At 36.7% G+C, this 24,620-nt stretch overlaps 1 protein-coding gene across 1 annotated transcript; it reads left to right on the plus strand.

The window, feature by feature from the left end:
- The first annotated feature begins 1,568 nt into the window (after nt 1-1,568).
- Nucleotides 1,569-19,586, plus strand: LOC120318346 (dnaJ homolog subfamily B member 2-like). The gene is made up of 5 exons (XM_039365827.1): nt 1,569-1,603; nt 2,113-2,275; nt 4,138-4,247; nt 16,404-16,454; nt 17,982-19,586. Exons 2-5 carry the CDS (start codon nt 2,151-2,153, stop codon nt 19,553-19,555), a joined length of 1,860 nt encoding a protein of 619 aa, XP_039221761.1. The 5' UTR covers nt 1,569-1,603; nt 2,113-2,150; the 3' UTR covers nt 19,556-19,586.
- The last annotated feature ends 5,034 nt before the right edge of the window (nt 19,587-24,620 follow it).

A 24,620-nucleotide genomic window follows, 5' to 3' on the forward strand; every position in this document is an offset into this window, starting at 1 on the left:
GCTCAAAGCACGAAGCTGAAAACACCAGCCTGAAGATGACGAATGGGACTTCGTCGAAACGTCGCCAAGACACTTCCAATTTTACGCGGGAGAAAACCCAAACAACCAAAGACCTACATACAAATACCCGCGAAAACCTCAGAAAACATATATATATATATATATATACATATATACATACATACATACATATATATATATATATATATATATATATATATATACACACACACACACACACACACACACACACACACACATACATACATACATACACACACACACACACACACACACACACACACACATTCTTGGAAAATGTGTGTGCAAGAAAAAGAAAAGTAAAATGAAAATGAAAACATAAGTTTTCAGGAAGTATGGAGTCCTGCATGAAAAAGTATTAGAAGACAGATTAATGTCTCTAGATATTAATTTGAAAGTAGATTCAAGGAAAGATTTGACATGGAAGCTGCTTGCAACAGTATGAAAGGAATTATGAAGTGCTACATAAGTGTGTGGAGTTAATGGGGAATATAAAAACAAATATGTAAAATTAAGCTTTGTGGAATGCTAAAGTGGAAACAGCTGTGAATGACATAAATGTTTATAAAAATGACTACTGTCAAAAGAAATGACAGAAAGCTATTATATAATATATAACTAAATTTCATTTTTGATGTGTGCCATTGTGCCCACAGTATAAAAATGACAATAAAGGTTATCTTATCTTATTTAATCTTATATGTATAGAGAAATATAATTCTAAAGAAAAGTAGCAGAAGCCCTTCCAGTTTCTTGCCAGGCTGGTGCAATATGTTCCTTGCTTTCCCATCTTCTCCTGTAGTAGAGCAAAGTTTCCCATCCCTTTATTTTTGGAAGACATATTCTTGCTGCTTTGTTTCCATGAATCTGAACTGTCCACTCTTCTTTGCGACAAAGCTTCCATGAAAAATATTGTGCGATCCAGAGAATAATTTATTCTCTAGTGCTTTGGTTATTGTAACATCAGAGCAATGACCATACTAGAAATGAAAAATTAAAAGAAAGGATCTGTGTTAGTGTGAAGAGATATAAGGTAGAAAAGGTGAATGGGGCAGAGAGTAAAGACATCCATGCATGCAAACCTCTGGAAATGCAAAGGTAAGCCACAGGGATTAATGAGAAGAGATAAGTCCCTAAAAGGAAAAGACAGCCCTTGGTAAATCAGTCCACAGAGGAACTAGCCAGCAAGACTTGTCTTCCTCACATGGATGGAAAAGAAAGAAGCAGGGGAATGATCCATCAGCTCTCATGGTAGCCCTAATTTGGACTGAGTCCCAGTCCAAGATTATTGGCAGTTGTGGCAATCCAGAGTGGAATTTCTGAAGATCGCTTTAGAAACACCTAGGAGCAGCACAGGAGACAAGCAATTGTATGGAATTTCCCTTACACTTGCTTATTACTTGTGGACAACCAATCACAAAACCTGAATGCAAGTGATAGTGCCCCTGACATCACAATTAACCCCTCCCTGTCATACCCCAGGTAAGTAGTCTTCAGAGATTATAACTCTGCCTACATGAGAAAAAGATAATACACAGGAAAATCTTTTTAGCACTGCAAGGTAGGACCTAGGTTTCATCAGTTTGGTTGTGTAAATTGTGGCCGAAAGTGTTTGTCTTTAAAACCCTTGCCGTTCAGTAAGGCTCCATTCACTGTTTCTGTAGGAGAGGGCCTTAATACTCATTTGAAAGCAGGGCAATCTTCATTCACAAAATGCTCAGGGCTGTGAAGATCTCTGCTCATTTTTTTCTATTGGATTACAGTGGGAAATGGATCACTGATTTCCTCTGCCATTAATGACAAGAAATCAGTAAACCGATCTTCACCAGCAAGTCAATTATCTGACTAGGAACCAGATCTTTGGTTTCTCACTGCTAATGACAATGTAATCTTAAAATCTGTAATAATCTGTTGTTTGGGGAAAAAGGAAATTTCACTGCTTCCTCTTTCCTTTCCTATATTGATCTCACCATAGGTGGATAGTACTTAAAGTTCAGCAGTGGGAAAAGATTAATAGATGTAAAGTGTACCCATTCATTCAAAGACTGTTATTTTCTTTTTCTTCCTTAGGGTCAGGTATTTCCAGCCACTACCTGTTCCCAGCTTACATGAGTTTGCCAAGATCTTCCAGGGTGCCTTCCATCCTCTTTGCAGGATGGACAAAAGATGGAATAGACTATTACAAGATCCTGGGGGTCACTCAAAATGCCTCCCATGATGATATTAAAATGGCGTAAGTCGGCCTTCCACATGCTCAGCCTTCCAGCTTTTAGTGCCTACTGTGAGCGTGTGGACCATTCCCAAAGCCACCAGTTTCTCTATGTGGGCAGATAGAATTTGTTTATACTTTCTGGGATCTTCTGTTTTTATAAGAAAATTAATAAAGTATGTACAATTTAATTTGTTTAAATTTAAATTTCAGTAGGCATAAAGTCCCTGTATCTTTTAATAGCTTTTACTTTTTCATTTAAATTAAAATTAGAGGGTGGGGAAGGAAATTCATTTGAGGATTAAACGTCTTAATTCTCAGCCAAAAGTCTGAAACTTTCTTTTAAAATAAGGATCAGCAATCTCCATATATTGTTGAACCAGCACCCATCATTCCTTGTCAACATGGCCATTAGTGAGAAATTGTGGGCATTACAATGCAATTATATCTAGAGTACCATGTCTTGCGAATCTTTATTTTTAAAACTTCAATTTAGCTATCACCTTTACTTATTCACTGAAGCTGATTAAGAATTAGGCTTTTTCTCAAGTTTACATCATCACCATTAAATAGTAGGGTACAATAGTGACAATCCCCTAGTATAGGGGACATCATGAAAAAAATATGTTTGGTTGCTAAGAATCAACAATGATTTGATGGCAGATAATCAAAGTACAGGGGAAAGCAGAAAATAAATCAGGAAATATTGGTAGGTTTTTGAAAACCGTAAGTTTGACAATGGTTTTTAAGTAATGCTAAACCCAGATAAAAAACCCCAAAGCTTGAGTAAATAAAAGTATGGGTTTGGTTTGATTAATTAGTTATTTAGATGGATACCCGATGTTTTTGCCCTGAAGTGATGTTCAAGGCATTTAATAACAAAAGTATAAAATGCTGAATTAATTAAAATAAAAAGTAAACAAGCATTATAGCATAAAAAGTAGTAATAATCTAGTAATATAATCATTAAAACTATTCAGAAGGTGCATCTTAGCTTGCTTTCCAGAATTTTTGGCCTGAACCCTACATTTATATATAGTTTATCTATGATACTATTCTCATAGGAACAGAAGAAGTCCTGTTTGGAATAGCCTAACATTCTGTGTAAAAAAAACTGTCTGAATTTACTCGGAAATGATGCACTCCCAATCATCTTTCTCAGTTGTTCTCAAAGTGTGATCTGAGAACCTTTCAGAGGCCTCACAAAGTCAAACAAATAAACGCTTTCAAATTTCAAGTCATTGTTAAGAAAGGTTAGGATTCTATACTTAGATTCATAATTCTGACAAAATTTTCTGCTGGTATGAAAAGCATTATGTGTAGGGTGGAAAATTTCTTTGCCACAAACACAGAAAGCAAGAATGCCTCAGCATGGTAGAACTTTTACTTCTTCCTGTTGTCCCTTTACTGTAATATTTGAAGAAAGCTGTGTTGTGTTTCTGCCTGAGCATAGAAATAATGGATTGAAATGTGCTGAGAAAAGCCATCATTAGCATGATAGTCCTTGTTTATGAAGTCCTTGTTTAGCATAGGTAGTCCTTGTTTTGCAACCATAGTTGCTAAAGTTGTTAAGTGAGATGGTCCCCTAAGTGAAACCATCTGTATTTACGATTTTACTTCAGCTTTTCTTTACATACCTGTGAAATTCATAAATGGAAAGATTAGTTAAGTTACTTCTTTGTCACCATTGTAATGACAAATGGTTGCTAAAATGAGACAGTCAATAAACAACTACCTATATTGTCCTTGGTACTAGTGGGAGTATCTGTCCAATATATTTGCTTCTGATCCTTTGAGAAGTATTCCAGAATGAAAGAAAGCTTAGAATGGAATTAATAGTTTGCTCAAGAGACTTATTATTTGTGGTCTTCCCTCTAACTGCATAGGTACAGAATGCAGCTGAAGAAGTGGCATCCTGATAAAAACCTGGATAACAAAAAAGAGGCTGAAGAGAAGTCAAAGGAGATAATGGAAGCATACAAAGTGCTGTCAAATGGTAAAGATCCAGCATCTTCATCCTTCTTTGATTATCCTCCTTTCAGTGGTGCCCTTATTCAGCAATACCAACACATTGATGCAGCATCATTCCAGATGGATAAGTCCTAGCAGTAATTGTCATGAGACTTTTTACACCTGATGAGGTTTTTTTTTAAAATGGAAATTAAAAAGAACAGAGCCTTTAGGAAAATGCAAAGGCTTGCAAAGGGAAGACAGTATGTTTGCATGCACATAAGATGACAGGATGAGAATATGATAGCTTGTTACTGCCCTCCACTTCTTCATAATGCTGAACGTGGATTGGAAAAGGGAAAATATTCTTTTTATCCTATGATATGCCTTGGGCCACTGATTTAGAAGTTCATATCAGTTGTCTTCTTTTTTAAAAAATAATAATAATTCTAAATTCCTCCTTAATTGCAATCTACAAAATGAGGGCCAGTTTTAGTTTTCTAAATATATTTTACTTGTATAATATTCTTCCCACTTATTCTTTTTTACAAGTAATAAAACTGCACCCTCTGAAACCCTGCTCTTTTATAGATGCTTCTTAGAATAAAAAGATCATTTTTTACACACACACACACACACACACACACACACACAGAGAGAGAGAGAGAGAGAGAGAGAGAGAGAGAGAGAGAGAGAGAGAGAGAGAGAGAGAGAATATTCCAGAAGTCCTACCTCAAAGGAAGGATAAAGGATAACTGCCCAGTTTTCAGAACTTGGAATACAAGGTATAAAATCTCGGAAGAAATTCTGATAATCTCCCATCTTGAAATGGCAGATATTATTATTCTTGATATACAGCAAACTTCTGTATTTCTCTGGATGTGTATGTGTTACTTTAATAATATAGTTTAAAAGTCTTTTTCCAAGAGAACCTCAGAAAGTAAGTCATACATCCTGAGGTTTTATTCATATGAGCTTTGGGAGACTCATGGGAAACCTGGATTTCCCTTTTGGGCTGCGTGTTTTGAGTTTTTGTTTTGATTTTAGCTTTTTAAATGGATTTTATGGGATGACATCATACAGCATATTCAGTTTTATGTTTTATGGATTTTTTTATTGTCTTTGATGATTCTGTAATGTGTAAATGTATGAATTAAATATATATAACTTTAGACAGAAAACTGAAATACATAGTTTGGCTGTAATATGTGAAACAATGAAAGCCACGTAGTTTGCTAGACCATATGCAGCTTGGCATGGTATCTACTCTATTATCAGAGAATAGAAGGGGTGATTGTGGGGAAAAGGACCAGAAGTAGGAAGAGCCCTGAGAACATCTCTATAGTCAATTAAGAGGCATGCTAGGCAGTATCAAAGAAGGAACGAGGAGTCAAATCAGGGAAGCAGATTTTCCATCACGTTTGCTGATTAATTGTTCTAACTTAAAATTAAGAGTGCACATGGAATGGAAAATATGTTTTGTTTTGAAACTGGAAAAAAACATTCCATTCCAGAAGTTCTGCTGATTCAGACTGGCCTGGTTCAACAGGAAAATAAATCTGAATGCTTTGGCAGTTCTGGATTTTGAATGACGTCACACGCAGAGAGATCCCTGAAGGATCCTGGAATGACTTTTTGGAGTGAATAGTGTTGTGTCCTGAGCCTGCAAAAGCAGGCTCGGGATGTTGCATTGGTCCCGGGCATTCCAAAAGCTGCCCTGGACCAGACTGAGTGGTGTGGGCCTTGTGCACATGCGCAAGGTGCGAAAACGCCCTGCTACTTTGTTGTGTTTTTTGTCCGGGTCTCTGGTCGCTTAAAGAGGCCTGCGCGCCTGTTACTCTCTGTTCAAGTATTGATTAAAGAGGAATAAAGAGCTGTTGAACTTTGCCATGTTTAGTCATCATTCGCAACCGAACGGAGTATTTAACAAATAGGGTGAAACCAATGCACGTCTCCCTCTCTCTCCTGCCCTCCCCAGTGCAGCCTCCCCAATTGGCCTGCTTCCCAATCTTCTAGCATCTTCTCTTCCTTCCCTTCCTTCAATTGCTATGGCTGTTCATGTGTATGTCATCTCTGTACTTAAGATCCTAGTTCATTCAAGGAAGACTACTATTAAATCACTATACCTTCTCTAATTCCAAATACAAACAAATAAAACACTTAACTGAAATATAATTGTTACTTATGTATGATAATGGTTAAATCATTTTGGTGCTACATGTTTATGTGTTGACTTCCTTAGCTAGTGTTTTGTTTAACCACCACAGACAAATAGCAGTCTCCCTATTTGTCATTAATTCTACTGAAGAATTATGCCATAGATTGTATCAATTTCATCTCCTTTAATTTTTTTTTTCTGCACAAAGCTCCATAATTCGAGAATGTGGAACAACCTGCCCAGTTGCTGCTGTTTTAATTATTCCACTATTTGCTTTTATTCAATATCATTGACGTTCAGTTGTGGTGAGAGTTTTGGTGCACTGTCATAATACATTTTCCTCCTTTTGTTTTGTTTTTCCTTATTCATTTGAACACGGCATGTGATGGCACTCTTACAGAAAGTTTTCTTTTGAAAAACAACTTTGCAGAAAGTCACCTTATTTTAGACATGTTAACCTGCCGGTCATTCATTTTAAACAAATGTTTGTTTCTTCAGCATTCTGCAATACAAGTTTAATAATTTTATTCCTATTTATCTGCAGCTGTTCTGAACTTGATATAATATGCTGTGGATCTAGCCAGTGCTTATGTATCACTTTTGAGAAATTCTGGGGAAACTAGTGGACTACCATATAAATGGAAAAGAGCAAAAGGATTCTTTTTTTTTTATAATTGTACTCAATTAAATTGACTCAGATTCAAAAGAGCCTCAAAAGCACTGGACTCTGAATAGGTAAATATTCATATCTCCCTATAAAGATAGGGAGATGTTTTATTTTGGAAAAAAAAACATGGTACAAAAGTGAAATGTAAAATTTACAAGTCTATATGTGATTCTATTCTATTCTATTCTATTCTATTCTATTCTATTCTATTCTATTCTATTCTATTCTATTCCACTCTATTCCACTAAACTCCATTCCACTCCATTCCACTCCACTCCACTTTGCTAACCACTAATTTTATAACAATTATTGCACTCTATATTATACTACTGGTTTACTATTCAAACAATATTAGTATTACTATTACAATACTACACTCCATAATATTACTTAGCAATGTTTTATTTGTATGAACACTGCATTGTCTCTCTCTGAAATTTCTTTTTTTTTTTTTGTTACTGGCCAGCATGTAGAGTACTTGCAACTTTCCACACTGAGTTTTTATACTTGCACTTTTCCTTGCTGTCCTTCTATACTGCTTTTCCTTTGGACCATTTACTCCACTGAAGGAAATATGTCTTATTTTATTGGGCTGCTTTACTCTGTTTGCTGGTGACTCCAGAGCTTCAAAAACAACGCCTCCTCCATTGTCCTCCCATACCTGTTTCAAGATTGCAGCTTTACTGGCAATTTTGCCATGCTGATACTGGGAAGAAAGGTCAAATAAGAGGGGAAGAAGGCAGCATAGGCTCATCCAGTTTTTCTAAGCAGCCTATTCTTTTACATTCATATCTTCAAAAAAAGAGGAAACCAGACAATGCAAGGAATTAGAGGCTGGTGCATTTGGCACTGATATCTGAGAAGTTTCCAGAGAAAATCTTAAAGTTCATAAACATCTTGAAGACAATGTTTTCAACTACCAGCTGCCAAAGTCAGCATGGTTTTATGAAGAACAAATCTTCTCATGTAATTTTTTTGAGAGTATAATTTCCATAAATGGATTGTGGGAATGCTGTCAACATAATGTATCCTGACTCCAGCAAAATATTTGACAAAGTACCTCATGATCTGCTAATTAGCAAGACTATTAAATATGGGCTAAATGGCATACAGTAACAATGAAGTGTAAAGGCATATTATTCGGAGTGTGATTCTCATCAAATTGGAAGGAAGTATGAGTTAATTGCCATAACATTCAGTCCTGAGTTTTCTGTTCTTCTATAATTTTAATAATGAAGGGTAGAGAGGTAGGAAAAATAATTATTAAGTTGGCAAGTGACACAAACTTAGATGGATCACTGGGAATTGAGCAGCATATAGATTTAATATACTAAGGCTGGTCATGCAGTCAACCAGATGTTTTACACTGGAGTTAGCATTTTTGTCCGTGTAGTCCTTCCTAAGGACCTGGGATAGCAGATGTTTAACAATATTAAAGGTATTGGGCAGGATGTAAGCTGTTCCAAGTAAAAATGCCTTTTGTAATTGACATGATGATTTTATTGATGCTGATGATGTTCAAATGTTGCTTCAGATGTTTTGGTGCCTATTACTATTGTTACCATCCTTGTTTTCTTTTGCCACAGTTTTTCTACTGCAAGTCTTTATATCTTGTGATTTTCTCCAGTTCTTTCTATTCTCTTCTGCTGTCTCCAGATATTGTAGTGTCCACTTTCCAGACTTTTTTTTTGTCTTTCTTATCAACAGTTGTTAAATTTGGGGTGTTGTGAAGCAGGTGCTTGTCTGTTTGAATTCTAAAGTCCCACAGCATTTCAATTTCATTTTCTATTACTTTGATATAGTATTTTGTGGTTTCACAATTCTTGCTTCAGGTAAGTGGTATTTTTTTGTAGATATTCCAATACACCATTGTTGCTACTTTGTCATGCCGCTGTTTGCAATCAGTCTGTGAAATCTTTTTCCAGCAGCTAACTAACCTTTATTATTATCTGCATGCAACAATGTGAAGTCACAACTGCTAGTTCTTTAGTTGGTGTTAGCCTTCATACACACCAAGTTCTCCCTAAGAATCTAGGATATTGTAATGTATCAATGCAGTATATGTGTGGGTCCAAGTACATTTAGCAATTAATTTAATGAGATTTACTTAATTAATTAAAACTATTTTTATTTTATGAATAATGAATCTAGAATTCAGTATATCTCACACATTTCTGGTTAATGAATCTAAATCTAATCTAAAACAGTAAAAGTTGTTGCCTCTTTTTTTTTTTTAATTGAAAATTTTTAAAATTTCACAAAAACAACCCTGCCCAACCCTCCCCAACCCTACCATTCCCTCCCCCAATCTTCCCAGAGCTGAATATAGGCTTAATTGAAATTTCTTCAAAAAATCTTTAAAAAAATTATAAACCATAAATAAGTCTAAATACATTACTTAAAAAACTTATAAAATGATTAACAATAATATATGTATAAAAAAACATAAATATTAAGAAAAGAAAAAAAATACTTAGAAAGAAAAAAAAATAAAAAAAGAAAGGAAAAAAGAGTACAATCTATAAAATATTAAATTTTATATATAAGTTATTGAAAAACTAAATAATATTTTTTTATATTCAACTTATGTTGTATAAAATCTATCCATTTTTTCCATACCGCAAAATACTTCTCTTGCGATTGATCCTTCAAGAAAGCCGAAATCTTTGCCATTTCCGCCAAATAAGAAACTTTAAAAAACCACTCTTGCAAAGTAGGCAAAGATTCCTTCTTCCAACATTGCTCTACTAACAACCTTGCGGCTGTAATTAAATTTAACATCAATGTAATCTCCTTAGTATCACAATCAGTAACAATACCTAACAAGAACAATTGTGGGGTAAATTTTACCCTAAAAGTTCTTTGAATATTCCACCATATCTTAATCCAAAAGGCTTTTATATTTTTACACGACCACCAGATATGATAGTAAGTAGCATCCAAACATCCACATCTCCAACATTTGGGCTGTAAGTCAGGATACATACGAGACATTTTTTGTGGATCAAGGTGCCATCTGTAAAACATTTTATAAAAATTCTCCCTTAGGTTCTGGGCTTGTGTAAATTTGACATTCCTCACCCAGATAATTTCCCAAGTTTCTAGTAGAACTGGTTCACCAAAATTTTGTGCCCATTTAATCATACATTCTTTAATTAATTCTGCTTCTGAATCCAATTCTACTAGTACCCCATAAATTCTCTTAATGTGAGTTCGTCTTTGATCTTTTACTTGTTTAAAAAATTTTTCATCTTCTCTAAGCAGACCCACATTACGATCTATTTTCCATCTATCCACTATTTGTCTATACTGAAACCATGAGTACATAATATTTTCTTGTGCTAAATCTTCCAAAGATTTTAACTGCCAATTTTTACCGTCCCATCTAAGTAATTGTGCGTAAGAAACACTATCCATCTTAACTCCTCTCCTTATCCCCTCTATCGCATGCCAAGGTATAGCCCATAATGGAATTTTAGAATCACTTCTATGATATTTCCTCCAAACCCGAAGTAAAGAAATCCTTATAATATGAGATTTAAAAACCCTATCAACTTTTTTATTAAAAATTAGGTAGGCATGCCCTCCAAAAAGTAAATCCCAACCCTCCAAGAGGAGTATTTCTGCATTTGTTAAATTAACCCAATCACTAATTAATGTTAAAACCACAGCATCATAATACAATTTCAAATTCGGTACCTTGAGTCCACCTCCCTCACGAATGTCTTGTATAATTTTAAGCTTTACTCTTGGTTTTTTCCCTGCCCAGATAAATTTATTAATACCTTTCTGCCATTCATTTAAATTAACCTCATTCTTTAAGATGGGTATCATTTGAAATAAGAAAAGGAACTTTGGCAGAACATTCATTTTAATCACCGCAATTCTTCCCAAAAGAGATAATTGCAACTTCTCCCAATTTTTCAAATCTCTTTGTATCCTGACCCACAACCTTTCATAATTATTTTTATACAATTTTACATTAGAGATAGATAAAGTAACCCCCAGGTATTTTACCTTATCAACCACCTCAAAATCTGTCAAATTAACCAAAGTCTGCTTATCCAGATTGGTCATATTTTTGGGTAATATTTTAGTCTTATTGTTATTAATTTTGAAACCCGAAACCCGTCCATATTGATATATCAATTGTAATAACTCTACTACAGAATAAGTAGGTTGAGATAAGGTAACCACCAAGTCATCTGCAAAGGCTCTTAATTTATATTCTTTTTTATTGACTTCTATTCCTTTTATTTATTGTGATTCTCGAATTTTAATCAGCAATATTTCCAAAGTTAGAACAAACAGCAGTGGTGACAATGGACATCCCTGTCTAGTCCCTTTCTCTATTGTAAAAACCTCTGACAAACCCCCATTAACTATAAGTTGTGCCGTTTGTTTTTGATAAATAACACCAAAAGCTTGTAAAATTTTTTCTCCAAGATTCATTTTCTCAATTAGTCTTAACATAAATTGCCAATTCAATTGGTCAAAAGCTTTTTCAGCATCTAAAAATATCAATCCTGCAGAAACTTGATTATTTTTGTCTAAATATTCTAATAAATTAATAATTTGTCTGACATTATTCTTCATGTACCTTCCAGTTATAAAACCCGTTTGATCCTTATGTATAACCTGATGCAAAACCCTCATAAGCCTATTAGCTAGGATTTTTGCAAAAACCTTGTAATCTACATTTAGGAGAGATATAGGTCTATAATTCTTTGGTAAAGTAAGGTCTTGGTCTTCTTTTGGGATTAAAGATATAAAGGCTCTACCCCATGACGGGGGAGTCTCTAAACTCTGTAATATATTATTAAAAAGCTCGCTTAAAGGTTGAATCATCTCTTGTGCCAAAGTTTTATAATAAATAGATGTCAAGCCATCCGTATTCGGTGCTTTACCTAATTTTAATTCTTTAATCACTGTCTCAATTTCCTCACTAGTAATCGAGCCATTGATTTCTTGTTTCTGATCTTCTGTTAATTTAGGGAAGTTGGCTTCATTTAAGTAATTATCTATATCTAAAACCTGTACTTTAGTACTCTTATATAATTTTTGATAATAATCTAAAAAAGATTTCTTAATCAACTCCTTCTGATATACCAATTTGCCATTATAATTTATTTTATCTATAATTCTCTGTCTCTGTTTCTTTCTCAATTGGTAAGCCAACCATCTCCCTGGTTTATTAGCATTACAAAATGTATTTTGTTTCATATACAATAAGTTAGTTGCAGTTTGATCAGCCATCAACATATTGAATTGTGATTTAAGCAATTTTATAGATTCTTTAACTTTTTCATCTGTAGGATTTAAAATCAAAGTTTTTTCTTTTAATTTAATCTCATCTTCCAATTCCTTACGTTTCTGAATCTGCTTTTGTTTATGAGCATTATTCATTTGTATCAAAATCCCTCGCATGAAGGCTTTACCTGCATCCCATACCATTGACACTGAAGTTCCCTTATGCATATTTAAAGCAAAATAATCCTTTAACTGCTCCTTTAATTTTTGAACATTCTTTTCTTGTCTAAATAAGTTTTCATTCATCCTCCATGATCTCCTCTCCTCTTTTTCATCAACCAACTCCATCCAAACTATGATCCGTCAATGTCCTAGGAAAAATTTTAACATTCTTTACCCTAAAATATAAATCAGTTGTAATCAAGAAAAAGTCAATTCTTGAAAAGGATTGGTGTCTATCTGAAAAGAAAGTGAAGTCTCTCTCCTCCTGATTGCATTCACGCCAGTAATCTCGCAGCTCCCAGTCCTCTTTCAAATCAAAAAAAGCTTTAGGTAATTTAGCCTGTTTAAAAGAAATGGAAGAACGTTTTTTATCTCTTTGTGTATCTAACACACCATTCCAGTCATCCATTAATATAACAGATCTGTAGTCCAACAAAGTTAATTTCTGGTGTAACAATCTATAAAATTGTTCCTGTTGTTGATTTGGTGCGTACAATCCCACTATAAGTACTTTCTTACCATACAAGCCAACTTCAATCATAACATATCTCCTTTGAAGATCAGATCCTACCAAACAGGCTGATAAATTTCGCTTGACATAAATGACTACACCCCCTTTTTTCCCAGGAGCAAAAGATACAAAATGAGATCCCAAGCGAGCATTAACTAAATATTTTTGATCTTTAGATATAATATGTGTTTCCTGCAAACAGATAATATCATTATTATGTTGCTTTAAATAATGAAAGATTTTCTTTCTTTTCTGGGGGGAATTAAGGCCATTAGCATTCCAAGTCAGGAGCTTTACCATCTCCCTTGATCAGAAGCCTGGAAAAGACTGCTTGAAGGTCTGCCATTGAAGAATGTACTGCAGAACTCTTGGGTCTTGCTCCTCCCACCGGCAACGAAACAATTTCTTGAAGAGATTCTTTAACTTCTTTCTTCTGTTGTTCCTTTTCCTTATGTCTATGCACTGCTCGGATCATTCTTTGCTCTTTGATCTCTGTTTGTCGCGACCACTCCGCCTGTAGCTCTCCAGCCAACATCACACCTAATCCTTCAGACTGCTTTTCCACCTCTTTGCCATCCAAAACTTTCTGCATCATAGATGATGGTGAGCCTGCTCCCAGGACCGAGCTGTAAAACTCCTTTGCTTTAGTAACTGTATTAAGTCTATAACGCGTCCCCGCATGGCTCACAACAATACCCATCGGAATCTCCCATCTGAATGGCATCATTCTTTTTTTCAGCTCGTTAGCTAAAAAAGCGAAATCTTTTCTCTTTCTTAGAAAGAGATGGGATCTCCTTTAAAATAATGACATCTTGAGCAGCAATCTGAAACCTCTTATTATAAAAAGCTTGTATGATTTCATTACGCAGACATTTCTTTGCAAAATAAATCACCACATCTCTTGGTAAATTCTTCTGTTTTGCGACCCAAGAGTTAACTCTGTAAATTTTTTCAACTTCTCTGAATATCTCCTCTTTCTCTCTATTCAAAATAACAGCAAGGTCATTTACCACAATTTCTGTCAGATCTTGATGCATGTCCTCTTTCAGACCTCTGATTCTTAAAGCGTGTTCCATTTCCCTGTACTGAGACATAACAATGTCATCTTGTGAAATTTCCATCTTTTTTTCCATGCCTTCAAACTTATCTTCCAGAATATCAACCTTATCTGTGACCTCTTCCACTCTAGAATCTAGCTTCTCAACCACAGAAGCAAGTCCTGATATAGCCATTACTATATCTTGCCTCAGAATAGTGTTATTCTTCTCTAAAAGATTCTTCATTTCCCCTCTGATTTGAGTTTTATTCTGGTCAAAAAGCTCCTTCATTTCCCCTCTGATTTGAGATACAGCATTTCCCATTATATCTTTCATATCTTGTACAGTTATTGCTGGCAGAGGCGGAGAAGGTGGTGATGTAGCTTTAGGTTGTTGTACAGGTAGAATCTCAGGAGAAGAAGCCACCTTAGGAACTGTAGAAGCTGCTTGCCTCTTTAAAGCCATTTTTTTTAAAAAAATCTTACTTCTTCTTTCTTCCTTCTTAAAGAAAAGCAATAAAAAAATCCTCAAAAAATAAAAAACAAAGGAGAGTTTAAAGAATATTTCAAAAACACAAATCCACCTTCAGAAAAAGGAAAAGGTTTAAGAAAAAACTATAAAAAAACTATATAGTCCATAATGTTCCGTTTAACTCACTTTTTTTCCAGAAAAAAAAAACTTTCAAATCGCCATTTTACTTTCACTCTCCACACAAACAAAGAACAAAGAAAAAAAAATCAACCTAAACTAAAAAGCAAATAAAATCAATAAGTCCAATCCTTTATCCAGCTCTGTTCGCTTTAAAAATCACTCACCCGGTCCCTTTAAACGCGGAGATGGTAGCGGCATTTCACTTTGTTCCCGAAGGAACAAAGACAGCTGGGAGGCGGAGGCAACCCGAACTCCGAGGGAGCTCTCTTTCCACCCCCCACAGAAAAGTTCCTGGGGGGTTTAAGAGGCTCTACCTCTATTCGGGTGGTTCTCTTCCCCCTCCCTTCGCCCGGGAGGGAGATTTCGAGCCGCGGAACAGCTGGTGTCTGCCGTACTCCGCGGTTCTCACGCTCGCCCAGGAGGACGGCTACAAAGTAGCCGCCATCATCGACGCTATCCACCGGAGGTCTCCAAAAGTTGTTGCCTCTTATATTCAAATTAATTTACTGCAACTTTAAACCAAGAGCTCAACAAATTCTTTATAGATGAGTTACATTTAGATTTCTCTTTGTAATACCAATAATCCCTTATAAAATTGTTTTTATTTCCATTAATATCAGGACAATAAATGACAAGTACGAACACACCATTTTCATGTTTACTAATTAACTGTCTCTCAGGAATATACTGCAGACATATCCTTTGTTCAAAGAATGATTTTCTCATGTTATATCTAAAATGTAACATCTATTACACATGTTATAAATCTATTGTGCATACTTTCTCCTATGATCACATTATATCCTGAAAAATCTTGTCAGTTTTCTGAAGCTTTTTCCCACAAATAGGATCAGAAGCTGGAATTAATGTATTCAGTTCATAAACATGAATCTGCTTCTTTTCTGCTCAGAATCACCCCTACCTCTAAGGAATGTTGAGAACAGAATATCATCTATGATTAACTTGCTGCCAAAGAGAAAGTCACAAATTTACAATGAAAAAAAAAGCTTTTGTATACAGACAGATCTTTATTTCATTCATTGAACAATAAACGTTCATTCAATAAAATGAACAACACAAAACTATTCTCTAACAACAAGAACTATTAGCAACCATTTGTGGGCAAAGCAAAGTTTTGTTACTTTTAGGGAAATAAATTGATTCTGATCATTTAACAGTACAAATAAAAGCTATCAGAGTGCCTTGGAAATTTAAATAAAAGAGGGGTAATCAACCATTGGTGAATGACCCTGTAGAACTGGCAACACAGAAGAACACGATCTGTGGTTTCTATGGTACCCCTATCATGGGAGGGGGGGCAGTCTTGGGTTTCATATAAGGTTTCCCTATATTTCTTTCCAAGAGCGCTATGAGGAGGACATTAACAAAAGTGCTCTCCTAAAGGATTTGGTTATTTGGTTATAGTCTTTGTGAGCATAGAAGTATATATTCTTTATATAAGCTGGAGGCTTATGATCAATTTCTGCAGCAACCAACATATGCAAAATGTTCTCTATATTTTTGTGGCAATGCTGTTCCTAACTGGTATTTATGCATTGATATTCTTTGCAGCATCAAAGTGTTTGAATGTTTAGATAATTATTGTTTCTTTGTATAAACACATAATATTGTTCAAAATCCTGACTAACTCTACTAACTTCACAATTTTTGCACCAGGTAACTTCAGGGTACATTTTTCCTTTCAGAGAACAAACATAACCTTCCCTGTTCCCTCAGTGATAAACAGAATGAAACTGGTGAGTAATTTAGCAACTTAACTGCCTGGAGGAACATTAAACTCACAAGTGTCTCTGTGGCTCTTCTCCTGATTTACAGAGTCACACCTGAGGATAAATATCAGAGGATATTTATGAGGAACTGCTGGTCACCAAAGACATATGTCTCCTTATCACAACATGGTATAATGACATTTAGTTAAAGAAGACACTAATGGTGTCATTCCGGTCAGTTTTACAATCCCCACGCCACTCTGTTGTCTTATTTTAGGGATTTTGAAGAAGGCACTACCTAGCCTTCTTTTTACTAAATATTGCCAGGGAGATGCAGGTGAGTGTCTGACAGTTTATCTTCATAGCCGACATTTTAGCCCTGAAGCAGAACTGAAATGGCAAAGTAGCTTTCATGTTTGGTTCCAGCCTTGTGTTACTCCCTTGGGGATTTTAGGCATTGCTAGACTGTAGAGTCCTGGCTCATCAAGCCAGCAGCAAAACAATTAAAATACAGAATGTGTTTTGCTTTCAAGTGATCTGGCAAATATTGATAAGGACACAAAGTAGTATCAGTTTGACCTACAGCAGTGCATTTTTCTCTTCTGCACCATATTGATTACAATCCATGTATTCCGAAAGTTCCTACTGAATAAACTCTGTCCACTGTGTTGCATTTGTGATGATTTCATGACTATGAGCCATATCTAATGAAGCTGAACACAGAATATCATTCTTGATCCTCCAAAGTGTAAACAACTCCTGTGGATCCTAAAAATTTTAAGGTGTCATCCGCACACTGAATATTTTTGTGAGGGCGTTTAGGTTTGATTTTAGAAGCCAGCAGAAACAATAGGAAAACAATTGTGGTACAGGAGATCCTCGACTTACAACATTTCATTTAGTGACCATTCAATGTTATAGTGGTACTGACAAAAGGGACTTAGGATTGTTTTTCACACTTACGACTGTTGCAGCATCCCCAAAGTCATGTGATCAGAATTTGTATGCTCGGCAGCTGGTTCATATTTATGACAATTGCAGTGTCCCAGGGTCACATGATCACTTTTTGCGACCTTCTGACAAACAAAATCATTGGGGAAGCCAAATTCACTTAACAACCATGTTACTCACTTAACATCTGCAATGATTCACTTAACAATTGTGGCAAGAAAGGTTGTAAACTGAGCCAAAACTCATTTAACAACTGTTTCACTTAACACCAGAAAAGTTGCGCTCGATTGTGGTTGTAAGTCGAGCTCTACCTGTATGATCCACAATGTATATTTATCTAGCTCTGTTTCCCACACTGAAAGTCCAGAGGAAGTTAAACATAATAAATAAAATACTTTGAATTATTCTAATGTCTTAGTGCAGTATACTATATTTTCCACTTAGGCCTTTAGGTAGGGAATTCCTTCAGGGGTGTATGAGTAGGTAGTCAGATGTGGTCAGGAAGAACACCACAAATATTTGTGCCTGGATGGCTGGAATTTTTGAATGTTCTGAGTTGCTCAATTAGTCTTTTAATTAGATTAAAAATCCAGTTTCTTCCAGGTGTGCTGTCTGCTCATGAGAAACCCAAGAACAGTAGCCCAAGAAAAGAGGAATCCCACACAAAATTGGATAAACAGAGCATTCAAGAAACTGAGTCCACTTCAGAGGATGACAGCGGCTCGTGTTGTGAATATGACGACTCAACCTTTGAATCTACTGATGAGTCATTGCAGTCGGAGGATAAGCTCAGTCTTGAATCTGGAAAGTCACATAGTGAATCAAAATCTGAGTCCAGTTCTGAAATTAGTGAGTCCAGCGAACTTAGTGCAGACTCCGAATCTGAGTTTAACCATTCAGACCCTGCCAAGTCCCTTCCCGCATGTGTGCGGGAGAAGTCCCAGACAAAGCAAAATAAATTATTTGCCAAAGAAGCAGATTTTCAGGCCAGGAATTATCTCAGGAGAAGAAATGGGTTGCAGACTGAGATGAAAAGAGGCTATAGTGTGAAAAGCGAGCTGCATGTTAAGAACAGGAAGTTCAGCCGAGAGCCTCTTAGTGAAAATAGTGAGAATTGCAATGGAAAGAGAAAGGCCCAGACAGAAAAAAGTAGGCCAGACAAAGAAAAAAATAAACAGGATGAAAACCTAGAGATCCAAATTGGAAGATCAGAATTGGAAACTGAAGAATATAGTGGGGAGAGAAAGAGGCTTGCCATTAAGAAAAAAGAGCAGAATGAGAAATTTGAACATCATGGCAAGAAAAAGTTTCAGAAAGGGAAGACTGACGGTCTTTCTGGAAAGCTGCAAATTAAGAAGCCTCCAGCACAGAAGAGCAGATCTTGCCGCAAAGAGGAGCTGGACACCAGAACTGGGCAGCCAACTGGGCAGAAACAGAGATTTGACGAACCTGATTCAGTTCTTGGATATATGAGACCTATCAGAAAGAATACTGTTTCATTGTCCCCCCAAAAGGGAGGGCAGAATGGGAAGGCGGATGTGCAACCACAAAAAAGTGAGCTGAAAGTTGGTAAGGCAAGATATTCTCAAAAGAAAGAGATTCAGGCTAGGAGAAGCAAGTTGCATGCTGGGAAGAGCAAGGTGAACATTGAGAAAAATGATTTACATGCTATAAAGAACAATGTGGATGTCCAAAAAAGAGAACCACCGGTTGGGAAGAGCAAGATAAATGTCAGAAAAAGTAGATGGCCTGATGGGAGAGTGAAAAAAACAGCCCCTGAGGCCAGAGAGAACGCTGTGGAGAACAGCAGATCATCTTATACATGGAAAGTACCAGCTACTGTCTGGTTTGGCCCAGCAGAAAATGCAAGCAGCTTTCCATTCAGCGGGATGACTGAATTACTGTATGGCCAAACAGTTTTATCAGATAAAAGAAAACTATATGGAACAAATCCAACATTGCGTTGTAACCAGGGGCCAAACATCCAGTCATGGAATAGAATAAACCAATTACATCTGAAGAAAAACTACCTTCCACACATTGGTGTCTCTTTTCAGGAGAGGAAGACTTGGCCAACACATATAAACAATCCCACTGAAATATATACTTCAGAGGTCTCATCTTCCTGTCCAAGATGTTCCCAGTGCTGGTGCAAATGGTTACACCATAGTTTGTGAAAATATGCCCAAGTGCTGGACACTTGTTGCAGAGAACAGAAGTTTCCACATACAGCAGCTTTTCAATAAAGAATGGTTTGAAAGTCAAGTTTGATTTCTATTACATGTTCCTACTTAAGGAGATAGGAAGATGATTACAGATGCAGCAGGGGAACTCCTGGTATGTAGGCTAATGTGAAGAGGGATGAATGAATGAATGAATGAATGCCATCGTTGAGTGTGCCTGTTCTCCTTGCTACTTAAACTAACATTAACACAATGCTGCATTTTTGAGACATGGGATTCATACAGAATGCTTATATCTTTAATTCTGGAAACCTACTCCCAGGTACATGTTTGAATAAAAAGAACTAGAGAAGTGGTTGCATTGATGGGCCTGGATCTTCTCCCTCTCTATCACCAATTAGAAATCCTCAACTCTGCCTCCTGCTCCCCCATCTCCATTCATTGCATATAGGCTGCCTTTGAACGTGGATTTAGATTTAGTTCTGAGTGGATATAGTACATCCCAAGTTAGAAATGTGCATTTCACTATATTTCCTTGAATGAAGGTAATGGAACAGAGCAGAAATGATTATCAAAGTGATAAGAACAGGACAAGAAGCAACGGATGGAAACTAACCAAAGAGAGAAGAATCTAGAACAGTGGTGGCGAACCTATGGCACAGGTGCCAGAGGCTGCACTCGGAGCCCTCTCTGTGGGCACACATGCTGTTGCCCCAGCCACGCCTCCACCATGACCCCCTCCTCTCCAGCAGCCCCCCTGAAGGAGAGTTGCCCCTGAGTGTGGCCCACGCGGAGCAGTTCAGCCAAGGACATGGCAACCAGGCAGCGTAGACAAGACTCTGCCCTCACACCTCATTGTGCACAGTTGATGCTGCAGGGCGCGGGCAGAGGGCGTGACTACCATAGAGCTGCTGGGCTGCCTGGACGATCTGCGGCGGGCCCTGGAGGCGGTGAGTGGCCCTGCAGGCAGGCAGGCGGGGTGAGGGATGGGGGACGGGGCAGGGGGTGGAGTGGGGGAGGGGCCAGCTTTTGGGCACTCGTTCTCTAAAAGGTTCGCCAGGACTGACCTAGAACTAAAAAGAAATTTCCTGACGGAACAATTAATCAGTGGAACAACCTGCCCCCAGAAGATGTGAATGCTCCAACACTGGAAGTTTTAAAGAAGAGATTGGATAGCCATTTGTCTGAAATGATATAGGATTTCCTGCCTGAGCAGAGGGTTGGACTAGAAGACCTCCAAGGTCCCTTCCAACTCTGTTCTGTTCTATAATAAGATCTCCATCAAGATCTATTAGGTTCTCATACAAAAGAGAATGATACGGTGCCTTCAGAAATAACTCATGTGATCTATTAGGTTCACAGTCTACAGTATATTCTGTCTTTCTAGTCTTCTAACTTGTATTCTGCTTTGAGGGGCAATAGCTCTGAAAAGCAGATAATAATAATACATTAATTTTTGGTCTGAGAATAAGCCCTACATTGACCAGAATGCTTATTTGCATTTTAAAATCTATCTTCTGCTAGTCTCTTCTTGATCATCCAAGATCAGCATATTGTGCATGAGAAGGGGGGCTGAGTGGTTAATTTAGTTCCATATCTGGAAATGATGTATGACAAATTAACGAATGCTATACAGGTAGGATACGATTAGTGCACGTTTGAATAGTGTGATATTCAATTTAGTACAAATTATAAATTGACAGGAGGTTGTGTTTAATGTGAGCCCAAATTCAGTTACACAAGACTAACACGTGTGCAGCTGAGGCTCATGCATGTACAAGTGTTATTGGGGTTCTAATCATTGTGTTTGCAATATGAAGAAAAGGTTCTATTTGAGGAAAGCTCCAAAAAGAAGTTCATCTTAAAGAACTACAGCAGAATATAGGAGATGGTAGATTTATTTATTTATTTATTACATTTATGAGGCACCTATCTCACTCTCGAAAGCAACTTTGGGCAGTTTACAAAAGGTATGCTTTGGATACGAGTTTATCGTCTTTTATTGTTGTAAAGGATATATTAATAAAAATATTAAAATTATGTTTAAAAAGTGTAATTGCCTATTTCCATCAAGCTGGAACCAATTACCCAATTTTCCATAGAAATATCACTTTCAATCGCGCAAAATTGAATAATGCAGCCATTTTGTAGGATTCATTAACCACACTAATCGAGATGTACCTGTGTCTTGCACACTGAATCAAAGCAGGAGATGCTTTAAGTGTTGTATTTGATAGGACCCATGCAATTCAGCAACATGAAAATTTAAAAGAAACATCTACTAGTTTATGAGGATGCAGCCATATTTTTCATATGACAAACAATGTGGATTCAGATCCTTTAATTTTATAATTAATGCTTATAGAAGTACAATTTGTATTCAGTCTTATGTCTTAATTAGTATTAGACTAATTCCCAGCTTCAAAAGAAATATTGTCCACCTGGTCATAAAATCCTTTGAATCACTGAGCAACATTTTGAGCGAGTTGATTTTGCCACGTTGGTGAAATGACTGGCATATTTAGTGCATGATCAGAAGGGAAGTAGAAAAACCCGAGTAGAAAATAAAACAACTGTGCAAAAATGAGACATATGAACACTATGCCTGACAATTCTGCCATAACCTAGTAGTCAAGTAATTACTGCCATACTCCCACCTTATAATCATGCACATAGAAAGAACATGCATGCACTCATAGCTGCATGCCTCTAGCATCGCTACATAGATCACATCTATGACAGCGCTCTAGCAATGACCCAAACATCCTTCCAGGAAAGAGTTCTTTCACGACCAAAACCACAATAATACAACATAACCAAAGTAACACATGCCAAGAAAAGAAAGCACTCAATGCATTACCCATTTTACTTATCTAATGCTCTTGCCAAGTACTTGCAGAACACATACAGCTCTCTGTTGATAGAAGTTCCAGACATACTCAGGAAGGGGAAGATTCTTGACAAATAGCCAAAGAAAGGGAAGGCACTGAAACATGGGATATATGATCTTCACTCTGGTGAAGACGGGATTGGGGAGCAGGAGTCTGGAGTTCTCCAGATCAGAAGAGAGGCAAAAATAAGCTCCCAACCCGTTTAGAGCCTCTGTTTTAAAAAACAACAACAGCAGCAACAACAATAATAATAACAACAACAACACATGCTTGGCCAAAACAAAGCAATTTCCCAACACTACCACCCACCTGGTGCAAACTTCTTTCCCTAGCTATTGGTTATATAGGAAGAAGTAGCAGATAAATAGATGCATCTTGTGGCATTTTCTCCTCTCATATCAAAGATTTCAAGATCCTACAGGTTGCAAAAGGACCCGTGGTCTATCCCTAGTAGTTCAAGTCCAAGCTGTTTATTCTATTTTATTTATTTATTTATTAAATTTCTGTGCCACCCATCTGACTAATACAATGACTCTAGGCAGCTTACAATATATTAAAAAGTTTAAAAGTGTTAAAAACAATTAAGATTGGAATAAAAAATCAAAAATTGAATGCCAAGATGATGGGTAGCCTGGCAGTGAGATTCTTCTCTACCCTGTCAGCCACGCCCAGTGGAACAGGTCCCTATTGCGGCCCCGAGCCAATAAGCGAGCCAGGTTTTTAAGCTTTTCTGGAAGGCCAGGAGTGTGGAGGTAGATCTTACCTCTTGCAGGAGAATATTCCAAAGGGTGAGGGCCACAGCAGAATAAGCTCTTCTCCTGGACTCTGTCGACGGGATCTGTAGTAGGCCTTTTCCATTGGAACAAGGGGGACAGGTTAATCTCATCATGATAAAGTGGTTCCTCAGATACTCTGGACCCATGCCATAAAGGGCTTTAAAGGTAATGACCACCACCAACGAACTATGCCATCACATCTGCCACATTTGAACCAACAAAGAGTAGTGATGCATCGATCAATAGACTGGTTCACTTTACCTCACTGGCAATCCCAGTGAACCGTCTGCCCGCCATGCTCTCCACTTCCTTCTTCCTTCTGCTCTCTACACCTACATAAACATGCACGGGTGCTCCATTCCTGCTTTGACCACAACTGTATCTCACTTCAGCCATTTTGCTACAGCTCAGAGCCAGTGGATCTGGTCTGCCATGGAATTGCTTGAAGAATGCTGGTAATATTACTTGCCTTCTCCTACTGGAATGCAGGTTTCTACTAAATCCAAGACCTCTTTACTGTATGCAATATTCAGTGTAATTTTGTATTCCCTGTTTCTCATGTGAAATCTATTTTTGCTTAATACTGTTTTTTTTTAAAAAAATATTGACTTTAATGGCATTAGAGTCATAATTTCAGGGACTGTAACTTAAGAGTGTCATTTATAATTTTTGCAATTACCTCTATTTTTAAAGGGAGGTTGAATATTATTTTTTTATCACAATATCAATGTTTTCTTATTCTATTGTTCCATTACTTTGCTACTGTTACGTTTACAGTTCTTTTCATTTCTCCATTTTTGTTGTAAGCTGCCTAGAGTAGCCGCACGGCATAATAGGTGGCAAATAAATTTAACAAATAAATAAAATAACATCATTTATGGATACAATAAAGTACATAAACTGAGTGATTAAACAATGTGTCCATGTGTTATTTTGCATGCAGATACCAAGCAGGCATCTCTGTCTTTGTTAATTATAATTCTTATACCTTTAAATACAGAAATTAATAGACAAGGCCCACACTACCTATTCATTATATCCTCCTATTCATTACATGATAATCATCACTTATGAACATCTAAATCTACAGTTTGGCTTGTGAATATTTATATATTTTCAACCAAGACACAAACAAGAATTGAAAAGGACTGTGTTTTGTTCTTGTTTAATTTGTTGTGACATCAGCTGTTATCCCTACAAACAGGAAAGACTTGTCTGTTTCCTATTCAAACTGCAGCTCACATTGATTCCATGTCTATACTCATTTTGGAAGACAGGCATTCCAGGTTTAAAAATTAAGAATATAAGGTCCAGGCCTTCGCTGATGATTTGGTATTCATTTTGGAAGATCCATTAGAAACCGGCCTTAAAGTGATTCAAAAGATAGAAGAA

This window comes from Crotalus tigris, unplaced genomic scaffold (assembly GCF_016545835.1).
Source record: "Crotalus tigris isolate CLP2741 ecotype Arizona unplaced genomic scaffold, ASM1654583v1 scf7180000020184.803716, whole genome shotgun sequence".
Lineage (NCBI taxonomy): Eukaryota > Metazoa > Chordata > Lepidosauria > Squamata > Viperidae > Crotalus > Crotalus tigris.

Coding starts and splice junctions, on each gene's coding strand:
- LOC120318346 (XM_039365827.1), top strand. CDS start 2,151: ATGAGTTTGCCAAGATCTTCCAGGGTGCCTTCCATCCTCTTTGCAGGA. Junction 2,276..4,137: donor CATGATGATATTAAAATGGC/GTAAGTCGGCCT, acceptor CTAACTGCATAG/GTACAGAATGCAGCTGAAGA. Junction 4,248..16,403: donor ATACAAAGTGCTGTCAAATG/GTAAAGATCCAG, acceptor TTTTCCTTTCAG/AGAACAAACATAACCTTCCC.